General features: G+C 42.1%; 1 protein-coding gene across 1 annotated transcript; it reads right to left on the bottom strand. All coding sequences in view use genetic code 11, as the record gives it.

The window, feature by feature from the left end:
* Window positions 1–1,562: 1,562 nt before the first annotated feature.
* On the bottom strand, window positions 1,563–7,406 carry EGR_01786 (hypothetical protein; the record flags this gene model as incomplete). The annotated part of the gene is made up of 5 exons (XM_024491035.1): window positions 1,563–2,575; window positions 2,934–5,475; window positions 5,882–6,083; window positions 6,676–6,758; window positions 7,371–7,406. 5 exons carry the CDS (start codon window positions 7,404–7,406, stop codon window positions 1,563–1,565), a joined length of 3,876 nt encoding a protein of 1,291 aa, XP_024354491.1.
* Between the last annotated feature and the right edge of the window lie 4,142 nt (window positions 7,407–11,548).

Below are 11,548 nucleotides of genomic sequence, written 5' to 3'. Positions count from 1 at the left end.
TTTTTCTCTAAATTTCGCATCAATGAATTAATTTCAGCGACAGTTGGATTCCGTTCGGAGCAACTTTTTAATTCTTTTATGCTCCTCTATCATGTGATGTGTGCGAAATCGGGTGACATTTGATATGGATTTAAACAGCAATCTTAATGCTTTTTTGCGTAAAAGATTTAAAATTAAGAGGAAGCTTAGCAGCGCAGGAGGGCAAATCTTTGAAAAAGGCAACCCTATGACTGACTACAAGGGATGAAACGTAGACTTGCGCTCCGATTTGATGAGTGCCTGACAAAAGACAAAACCAGTGTGAAATTGATACAATAAATTATTCCCCGGCTGTCACATCAACGTGGACATGTTGAAGTGAAACATCAATGCGATGAACACCGACGTCGTGCATTTTATTTACTCCTAGAACCATAACAAGCGTTGCCAAGTCAACAGAATTTGGCAAACTCACCCGCCTTGATCTGGGTTTACACTTATGAAATCTTAGCTGCACCCTTCCCAAATAAGGCGTCTGTCTTCTCTTGAATTAAAATGAATGATCTGAATCTATAGTTAAGGTGAGTATCAGAGCGGCTTTAAAGCTTACCTACATTTTATCCTTAATTTCACGACCAAGATCTTCATATATTTATGGAATAACTTGCGTAATGATGTGCTCTATTGGTAGTTGCATTATATGATTTCGTGTAAGTTATTAAGTTGCTTTACACTAAACAACTCAAGGGTGTCTGGAGGGGAACAAGAAGCCATTGGGACGTGATTTCATGGATTTTTAGGCGCCTTGCAATGAGATGTCGTATCCTAAATTTCGAAATTTCACCAAGTTATGTTCAAGTGAAATCTCCTCCAAGGGCTGGACTTTAACAAGACCAGGGAGAACGCCAATTAATGTAGCAGCACGAGGTGAATTCAGACTAGAGCCAAATCTCCAATCAGAGGGAGTTATGTTACATTCATTTGCCGTATTCTAAGGGAAAATACACAATTAGAAGATGATTAATAGAAGATAGTTTTTATCGCACAACGTAAAGCATTAAGTCATGGGTCAGTTCTGTCTGAAACATTTTTGTACGGACTGAAATCGCCGTGCGTGAGGGGAGGAGAGGAAAGGATAGAGAGGACGAAAAATGGAGTATCAAAATGTCGCTTTTTTGGGAAGGGAAAGTGGAATAGGCAAAGCGGAGAGAATGAAAGAAGAGGTGGGTATTGTGGACCTGTTCGTGTGTGTGTAAAAGGGCAGGGAAGATGTGCGTACATGGCCTTACTTCTGGTTTTTTCTGGTGTCTAGGTAAGGTAGGGACGCATAACACGAAAGCTGAAACGCATTGCTGTTGAAAATGGAATTTGAAATGGTGGTGCTTGTCTCATCAAGTGCCTCCTTAGTATCTTGAGTCTACAAAAACGATATTGAGAAAAAAGTGAGGATTAGAGAGGTGTGCACAATTTACTAAACCATCGTCAAATGCGATGTGAGCAAAGTGCAACTTAACATTCAAAAATTTAATTTAAACTTAAAACTATTGCATAAAACTACACAATACCACAACACAATTGCAAAACTACCAAAGCATACTGTTGGCGTAGACGTCCTCAATTTTCACGGGACTTTTCTCGAAAATAGTTTCTCCGGCATCATCAAAGATGGCATACTCGCCACCCCTAGACTTGACAACCGAAGGAGGCAGTTTATCGGAGGCAATGGATGAAATGGAGCTGTCCGATGAGTCGGTGTCATAACCCTTCGGTCGTTTCTGTTTTTTCGGCATCTCCATAGCCTTTCTGTATGATTGTATACGCGTACGGAAGTCCGAACTTTGACCCACGATCACGACACGACCGTAAAGGCCAGAAATGGAGGAATTTGATGACATAGCGGAGCTAGGTCGTGGCTTGGCGGCATGAACAGCTCCACTGTCCTGTTTCGTTATGCTAAAGTAAGAGTCATAGGATTGGTCGCGACCGTTAGCTGGTGCAACTGCATAAGCAGGTGCCTGCTGCTCAGCCATGATTGTTGACACCTGAAGGTCTCGAGTTGGAGAACTCAGTGAATCCTGCTTAGGTTTGGTTTCACTACTATCAAAAGCGGTTGAACGGTGGCGATATCTGCGTGTACCACCAGGAGAAATAGAGCTCCAGGAAGATACTGATTCAGCTCGGTGTCGAGATGAGCGATGGTAATGTCTGCGGCTTCCACCAGGGGAAACAGAGCTCCAGGAATCGAGAGACTCTGTGCGTTGAGTAGGAATAGGGGGACCAGAAGCGATGTGATTTGCTTCAACCCTGCTGACGTCAATGGAGATGTGGGCTGCCGTAATTTGCAATGGGTAAGTCAAAGTTTGGCCGCCACACATAGTTTCAATCAAAGAACTGCTCTTTAGAGTCGGTTCGTCACCGCAAAGTTGAGACGCATAACGGCAGGTGTCGCTTGGCTTAGCGGTGATACTAATAGCGGTATCGTCATATTCATCCGTATCAAGGCTCATTTGAGAGGAGCTCCTCTGCTCCGTCATCTCGGGGTCCGTATTAACACCTTCCGAGATACCGGTTTCTTCTGGCTCGCTTTGCGAAGTACCTTAATTTAGATAAGCTTCATGATAATTAAAAAGTTCCTTGACACACGTTCGACACGCCTACTTTGCCTCAAAGACAAATAAGTGAATTCAAGTTTTACACAGAGATTGATCCTCCTACTAAATGCTGTATTTGCTGATGAATGAAAGCGGTGATAGAATGAATCTCTGGTTTGCTATGGCTATTTCCAGGAACACAAAATATGAACTACCGTGCTTTCTCGACATAAAGCTATTTCGCACATTAAGTTAAACAACAATTTTACGCGAAAAATATGCATAATTTCAGCTTTACTGGAAGTGCTAAGGCATTTCTGCTTTTTACCCCTAGAAATAAAGCAAAAGCGGACAAAAACTCACTCTTCTTCTTCTTTCCCTTTTTGAAGATCTTTCTGAAGAAGCCAGAAACGCGGTCTCGTTTGCGCGTCTTTTCTTCACCCTCATGACCCTTTTTGGCCTTCTTGTCTTTATCCTTACTCCTCACCACAACTGAGGCGGTCGCAGGCAAAGTGGCGCTCACACCAGCACCCGATGTTTCAAGACCCGCTCCACCAGAGGCGGGCAGCGTCGCCGATTTCGAACCGTAAAGGTTTGCATCAGTAGAGATCGGTGCTGCAGCGTGCACTGCATTGTCCTCGTGGGTAGGTTCTACGGCAAAATCACCACCGGTACTGAGACGACCAGATGTGTTTAGAGCATTAAGGCTATCCGAGCTATTTGAGCTCATGGAGTGGCTACGGCCCTTTGCGACGCTGCTGTAGGGCATAGGCTGAGCATTTCTGTTAGTCTCATCCAGCCGCCAGGGTACATTAATGCCATTTTCACCGCATAGGGGAATACCACCGGTAGAGGAATTTCCATGAACCCTATCACGTCCCTCATCCACGAGGTTGGAGGCAATTTCGGCGGATTCTCCTTTGAGGAGGTTTTTCTTCTCTTTGGTGCCCATAGTGCCGGCCACAACGGCAGATTCACGCACATTAATATCTTTTTCCGGTGGTTGTGAGTGCTGAACAGCGTCTGCTGAGCTGTGAACTAAAAGAGCCTCGTCCTCCCAACTGGAGTCTAGCCTCGTCTGATAGGTCCCTGCGGGCGTGTCTGGTGCAGTTTCTAGGTTATAGGAACCCTGTGCACCTATGATGGGCATAAAGCTCTTTTCAGCGGTGGAGAGTAGGTCGTCCTGAGTCAGTTTGAGGGGCACTGTTGTATGCTTGCCAGTATAAGTATCGTAATCACCTGACATGCCACGATTGACCCCAAAATTATCAGCAATCTCCGCCGAATCTCCCTTTATTTTCCCTTCCATCTCTTTCCTTTTGTGTTCTTCCTTCACTACATCAATTGTTTCCCCTCCAGCGCTTGTTAGATGAAGGGGAATATCAAGGGTAGGATCAGTGTAAGTGAGGCTTTCGATTGAGTTTTTGACCCTAGCGGAACTATCCATCAGCCGAGCAGCAATAACAGGCGATTCACCCTTAATCTTTGGGGATTTACTTTTCTTTTTCGTTTTACTTTCCTCTCTAACCACAGCAATATCCACACCAGCTTCTAAGGAAGCACCACTCGATGTCGATGTCAACGATGCACTTCGACTTCGCGATCTACTGTCACGGCCGACCCTGGGACTTCTGTTTTGGCTGTCGCTACTGCGTGAAGTCGATCTACTAGCCATAGCGAGTTCTGTGTCAGACTGTATTTTATGGTAAGTTCCGCGTTTTACTTCATAGGACTTCTGTGCTTCCCCCAGGTCGTAGGAGCCTTTGGGATGGGGACCCATGAATGAACCACGTGAGGCGGTGTGTGAAAAAGTGGGTGTCGAGGCCTTAGGCTTTTTGTTGGCAAGCTCGACCGATGGGGCTTTCATCTTTTCAGACGGAGGCTCTGGATTGGCATATTCAGCACTGACATTCCTCTCGGTCACCTGAATGGTACTTGCACCAGCACCACCTTTGTCCGAAATTTTTTGTGATTCAAGGTGTTTCTTGCCAAGGGCTGACTTCTTTTTCGACTCCTTTTCTGACTTTGGCTCCTTTTCTCCCTTTGCATTCTTCCTTGATCCCTTGCCAATATGGATTCCCCCAAAATGACGCTTCTTCTTATCCTTACCTTCACCCTTTGCATTTGCATTGTCCGGTGGTGAGGAAATAGACCGCGATTTCTTGCTTCCACGGAGAAGGCTGAATCGCCTCTTCTCTTTCTCCGACTGCATGCTAAGATTTGGTACCGACGTGGCTCCTGTTACAACAAAAGCTCCTGTGCCATCCACGCTAAGTTCACGGCCCCCCTTTTCTACCCAAACATCCTCTAAGCTTCCCGCGCCATACTGATTTTCCTCTTGAACAGCATCTGGAACAGAGGTTTTAGAGCCTTTTTTCAAATGCAGTTTCTCGCGAAGGCTTCTGTGCTTTGAATCAGTGGAACGCTTCCCAGATGTTGGTAGGCTTGAACCTTTACCTGGAGTTGTTACATTAGACGCGAGCGCATCAACTGACGGACCAGAAGAAGCTTGCACAGGTTCTGCTGCAACAGTGCTCTTTATGGTGGGTTGCTGGTCAATTTCAGCGTTCAATGGCAAAGAAGCCTCCTCCCGAGTTGTTGCCAATGCTGGTTTGTTTCGAAAACTCCCGTGGGCTGGTACCAGAATGGGAGACTTAGGCTTGCGATTTGAAGAGCGCCGATTTTCAGAAAGTCGTGTGAATCCAGGTGTAGCCTCGGGTGCCATGGCAAACTGGTTTTGCTCTGACAGCGACGTGTTGCTGTGAATAGAAGCATCGTTTTCACTGCACAAGTCCTTGAATTCAACCCCCGTGAATTCAGCTTCACCGTCGATAGATATATGAGTAACCAGTGGCAGTGGAATCAGGTGCTTCTGAATACACAAACGACTCCCGTTTAAATAGATCTAAAAGGCATTTCAACATCAAATAAGAATAGTCTCTCAATAACAACACCGTTATGCAGAGTATATTTGTGTAACTATTTGCGAATTGTCGATTTTTCAAGGAAATATTAAGTCAATATGAGATCTTTTACTTTTGTTATTTATAGGTGGCGATAAAATTCGTCCAAGACCAGAATAAGTTCGGTTTCTATTAAAAAGTTTGAGCAATGCATGTAAATGAACCCTTTATTAATTTAATAAAAATCAAGCCAGTGAAGTAGGTACATAATTTTATGTGTAGATTATTTTAAAGGGAGAAATCAGACTGACATTCACAATATGTAGTGACATTTGTCTTGCAGCTTGATCTATCTTTTACCAGGATTCACTGCAATTTAAAGAAGCCTAATGGAATGAGGGAACTCACTTCAAAGGCTGAATCGAGGGCAATGATTCGAATTTCGAAGTTCTCCTTGGGTACAGCGGTGCCCGATTGCGTCTGACGCGGCACCGTCTGGCTGAAGGTCATAGCAGTCCAGTTCCCTTTGTTGGTGAGGGTGAACTGCAGTGGGAGAGCAGCATTTTCTCCATCCCGAACGTACTTATCCGCCAAGACCTCAATTACAATCCTGAAGGGGAGAAGAGAAGTTACATTGTTTAAAATATCTTAAAATCAAGTACCGTAATTCTGAGTAGGAACGTCCTCATAGCATAAATCCTCTTGCAAACAATTTACGGCATTTACTCTTTAATATTGCCTCGCGTCATTTTACTGAAAAAACGACGCATACTAGAGTCAAATGAAAGCTATCGCTAATTTGGATTTCAAGCAGGATAAATTCACATTTGAACAGCATCGAAAAGTTCCGTAGAGCAAGATGGAATCGTTAGATTATAGTACTTTGAAATTTCACAATTAATTAAAATTAGTAAGGTTTCTCGAGAGTTAGTAATTACTTTTAGTAAAAATTTTGCTTACATAAGTTGAAATATTTCTAAACTTTGTACCTTGGATACAGTTTAAATTCAGCTCACTTTGACGTGGCATTAAAATGCGCTAGTGTACAGCTGCAGGTAAGTTTAGTGCACCAGGTAGATGTCTCAATGATTTGGCAAAAATACAATATTAAAATTTATGGTAGTATTGAAAAAGCAGCTAGTCTTGGGGATCTAATTCTTGAATGGGGTCGTTAAAGCAAACATGAGGTAGGGACAACTTACTTCTCTCCATAAAAGTATCCCGTTATTTCGATAACATCTTTATCCAAAAGGCCTCCCGGAATTTCATAATAGAAGCAAGGATCCTAAGATGGAGGGAACGAATGTTTACTAACAGGCGTACTTTCGATATGGATAATTGCTTATGGGTAAGAGCATTATCTTGATTATTGCTGCGCGACGATGACAGCTTTCGTATTTTGCTTCAGGATGCTATGAGGGTAGACCAATCACCAGAAATATGACACTACTTAAAAGCAAATAAATTAGATCAAAAAAGCATACCCTGGTTGTCATTTAAGAGAAAAATAACTATTGGATCACCTTTAGATGCTTGATTTTTTCTGGCATCCTTACAGGAGTGAATGAGGCTAATAATATTGTATATTATTGCTTGTTCGCGTATAATCTTAGCAACTTATATGTATATATATGTATATTAAGAAGAGCATAAAGTAGTCTTTTCGACGTGGATGACACACTGTGGCAAGGAAATACGGGTACTTCAAAGTTTATATTGACCTCATAGGTAAAATTCAAATCAGAATTTTTCAGAGCAATTTATTTAATGGAATATAATGTCCCGACTTTAACCTGATGTGGCAGGTGAGAATTCCATATGAGCCTGGGACGTAAAACTAAATAAGATTTCAGTCCAAAAGTTTCCACCTACATAATACGGCACTTCAAAAACCTACACCAGAAGCTCCCTCCTCGCTATGGTAATCATCCATATCGGTAGATCAGCAGTAGATTTCTCCAGAAAACCTACAATATGAAATATGCAAAACTGTTTACATAAATCTACTACAAATACTTAAAAATAGTTGGAATGGAGAGGTTATTTTAACCTAATATGAACTCACTGGTGTAAAATAGGCGCAAATTCAAATTCAATGCGTAGATTGGTATGGATTGTGGTTGGATCTTTTGTGGAATTAGTAGAATAAGTGGACCTTATGGAATATCAAGATCAAAATCAGTAGATTTTTATCCACCTACACCCAATATAGGTGGCGGCACTACGAGCTTAGATTTTGGTTCACACTTTAATCTACCTCAAAATCAGCTACGTCTTAACCTTCTTTCTTCGGGTTGCAGTGACTCGATTATATAATAGCCTTTTTAGAACAAAAAGTTGGATCGGATTATATTTGAAGCAGATAGAAAACGTTGACGATATCAGTTTTATATGCTAAATTTCAATCCCGGTTCCCCAATCACCTTTATGCTGAAATGGATTGCAAGGCACTCTCAGAAAATGGAGGAGGGCACATAAATATAAGTTGTGGTCAAGGTATGTAGGTTAACAATCAAGTGAAACTTACGAAACAGGTGGATCGATAAAGATGGTTGTGAGTGCAAGTTGAAAAGTCTGAAAACACCAGGAAAAGGCTTTCTTGGGTGAGCGTGCACTCTCTTTTTGGTGCTCTGAAAAGTAAAGCTGACGATAGCACTTCAGGTGTCAAATAGCTGCTCAGAGGTGGTCATTGATTGGAGCTCAGAAGTCTGCACCACTCATGCATTGACCAATCGGTAGCCCGATGTGTCATCGCTTACACACACGCACACGCACGCCGCGATGTGGATGTGTGTGCACATACACGCGTTTCCGCGTGCTGATCGCGTCTCTGCTCACATTTCAGCATCACGAGAACAACACTTCTTACCTCTGTTGATACAACCAAGCACGGGTTTCACGCCACCCGCAAGCCAATATCTCCTCCAAATTTATTCAGTCTTTGAGTTGGCAAACTCGAATGCCTGTGTGCGCGCCTATGGGGGTTAGTGCTGTGAATGGCCAGGTTTCCCACTTTGCTATTCGATTCTCGGCTATCCTCAATACAACATGCGTATGCATATTCGTGTGGTACCATACCAACGCGTAGACGCATGAGTCAGTATTGACGAGATTGAGGAGAGTTGAGACTTCAAAACTGAGAGCCTAGTTACTAACCAAACATACTTTAACGGGCCGTCAGTCATCCGAATCAGATCTGTGGTTTATGAAAGTCTTGAAAATACCTATTTAATCCTCGTAATAAACAAACTTCTGGACCCAATCGGTTGTGAAGCATTATTTTGTCACAAACAGCAAAAGAAGTTACTATGCAATTTGAATGAAATTCTATGGCAATTGTGCTAGACTTCGTGTTAATCGAATAAACCACTTGGACTTTAGCTAGGTTCAACTTTCATCATCGAGAAGATGTCTGCCTTCTGTAATTAAGTAGGATTATCAAAGGTATTTGATGCTATATCAGAAGAAGACTGACTATTTAGCTTATGACAGCATTTGGAAAATCATAATTTTCACAATTTTTTGAAACTCGGTGTTGTGGGAGGTCTGTGCAATTATAGCAAGTTAAAGAGAAATGAGATTACATCAAAAGAATTACTGGCCCCGATAATGATTCCTGTGACGTCTGTCTGTAGATAGAATAACTTTTACTTACGAAACCCTAGAGCTGTCAATTGTCGCATTAAGCAGACAATTCCCATTAGTTCACATTTAAGCAGAGAAAACGTGGCTTTGTTATTGTAAGGAAAGGCCTTCACGAGTAATTACCTGCGTTGAGTAAATAACACACCTACAAAACTTAACATTCTGTCTCAAGTACCGATTTCTACCTTTTCGATTGTATTCCAGAATTCCCTAATATGCTTCTCGCCGATGAAATCGGTATACAAGATAAGTGTCGAATGGCAAGAGGGTAATCACCTCCTATAGGGTGGGCCTATGCAATGTCCCGCCTGAGTCATATGTTTGTTCATTTTCTTTAATTTTGCATACCAGAATGTAAAATTCAGTAGATAATGTAAGGACTATAGGCATCACTTTAGTAAATTTCAGTGCCGTTACATTTTACTTAACCGGGCAAAAAATTTATAGGCCATTTAAGTGACACCTTGAAATGAATGATGGGGAAACAGGAAATTGATCATTCGCCACAATCAAGGATATTTCAACTCAGTGGAATTTACGTTTTATTTAGTGAAGTTGGGTATGATTAAAAAGTATTACACATTAGTAAATGCCCAAATAAACCGAAATTCTAAAGAAGACGAAGCCGAGGAAAACATGGGCTTGCCTCGTAGCGTGGAGATTTGAATCATGGATGTCAAATCAGCTTCTACGACGCTGGTTGGATCAACTCACATTGCTCACCAATCACCCACCACGTTCCATAGGACCATAGGAGCTAGGATAGTGCACTTAGCTAATAAGGTGGCGACTGAAAATGGTGTCCTAAGAGCATAGCTGAATAATGGATAAATTACTAAAGACTTAAAATAGTTCGGCTGAGAGGCTCAAAAAATATTAAAGCCAGGGTATACACATGCGGTAAATGCTGCACATGTAAAGACGTGAAATGCGATGAAGTGCGTACTTTGAGTAGTTGAACCCCGGAAGACTGGTCCAGACTGGGTCACATAGTCTGGGGGTCTTGCATTACAAAAGTCATGCCAATACACTTCACCGAGGCTAAATGCGGTAAGCACTCCCATTTCGCTTGTCCACTGTGAAAACGACGGTGCTCATCGCCTTGGTGAATTCTCATGTGCCCCCAAGTCTTATTTTTAATTGAATTAGAAAAAAAAGAGAAACTTTTTTATAAAAGAATAGGCATGATCGTATCAGCAAATTGCTATTAGTGGATCCATTTCACTCGAGATTAAGCGATATAAAAATGTCGAAACACAATTTTCAAACAACACAAAATTCCCGAGTCATTCATTATTAGGAAAATATGGAGTATTTTGAGTTAGCACAAGTTTTTAAAAATCGCCAGGTCACTGGTGTGACATGCTGAGGCACATTAGAAAATATAGCATGCGATGGTCTGGAGAATAATATTTGTGGCCCGATAAGGTTAAGACAGCAATTTATTTGTTCGCTATCGTCAAGAGATGGTTCTAGTGCGCCATCGTTCAGCACGGAGTACTTTTAGCGCACCCTTTGGTAAGTTCACCACATCGTGAAATTCACATTTCTACTATGGCTAACTGACAAGGTATTTGCAGGCCGTACACAGCCAAGCACACTCCACACACACTCAGATAGGCATACAGCAATGCATAAAACAGGCAGAAGTCCCGACAGACGCGAGGAAGCAGGAGGCAGCATTTGGGATTCCAGAGAAAACCGTTTCCTCCTGTGTCTTATTGCTTTTATCGTGATTCTCTGTAATGGGAACATTTAAATTTGGAAACAATGTTGTTAAGACTTTTAACATGCTTTAATCCGATTAGGTTAGTTGACATGGTGGGGTTTAACAAGTCAGGATCTCAAGTGACGTTAAATATGTACGGATCCGTAAATAAGAAATATATAAATATAAAGCAGCAACTATCCTTAAAGCCACGGAACAACCCTCTCGACGAATTGATGGCGGGGTGTGTAACCCCAAAACTATCCATTTTTAATAATCACATAATTATTTTCCACGGCACCGATTCTTTACGTTCCCATGAGATAAAAATGCTTGAAATCAATGAACACTAGTGAATTCAATGCGTACAAATTAAAATGTCCCTACATGGCGTTTCTCACATTTAGTGTCTCATACGAGATGAGTCGGGATTTTGCAATACTATTTTCACCTATGAAAGAGCTCCCTCGCTTTTTCATACGTTTGTGACACACAAGGGCAGCTCCCACGCGTGTGGGGGTGTCACTGTTGCAAATACTGATTTAAGAGTTTATATTTGGGTTTTCCGCGAACGATCCATGAGACAACACCAGTTGAGTTGAGAATGGCTCAAATTGGAGTGTGTATTCTCCAGTCATGTGATTGCTTTAGGTTCTTACTCCCGTCACGTGTGTGTATGCGTGCCATTTCTTCGCGAGATGTTGTTGGAACGCTAAAAGGGC

Source organism: Echinococcus granulosus, assembly GCF_000524195.1.
Source record: "Echinococcus granulosus chromosome Unknown EG_S00007, whole genome shotgun sequence".
NCBI classification, from domain to species: domain Eukaryota; kingdom Metazoa; phylum Platyhelminthes; class Cestoda; order Cyclophyllidea; family Taeniidae; genus Echinococcus; species Echinococcus granulosus.
This window is presented reverse-complemented; position numbering and strand designations above follow the sequence as displayed.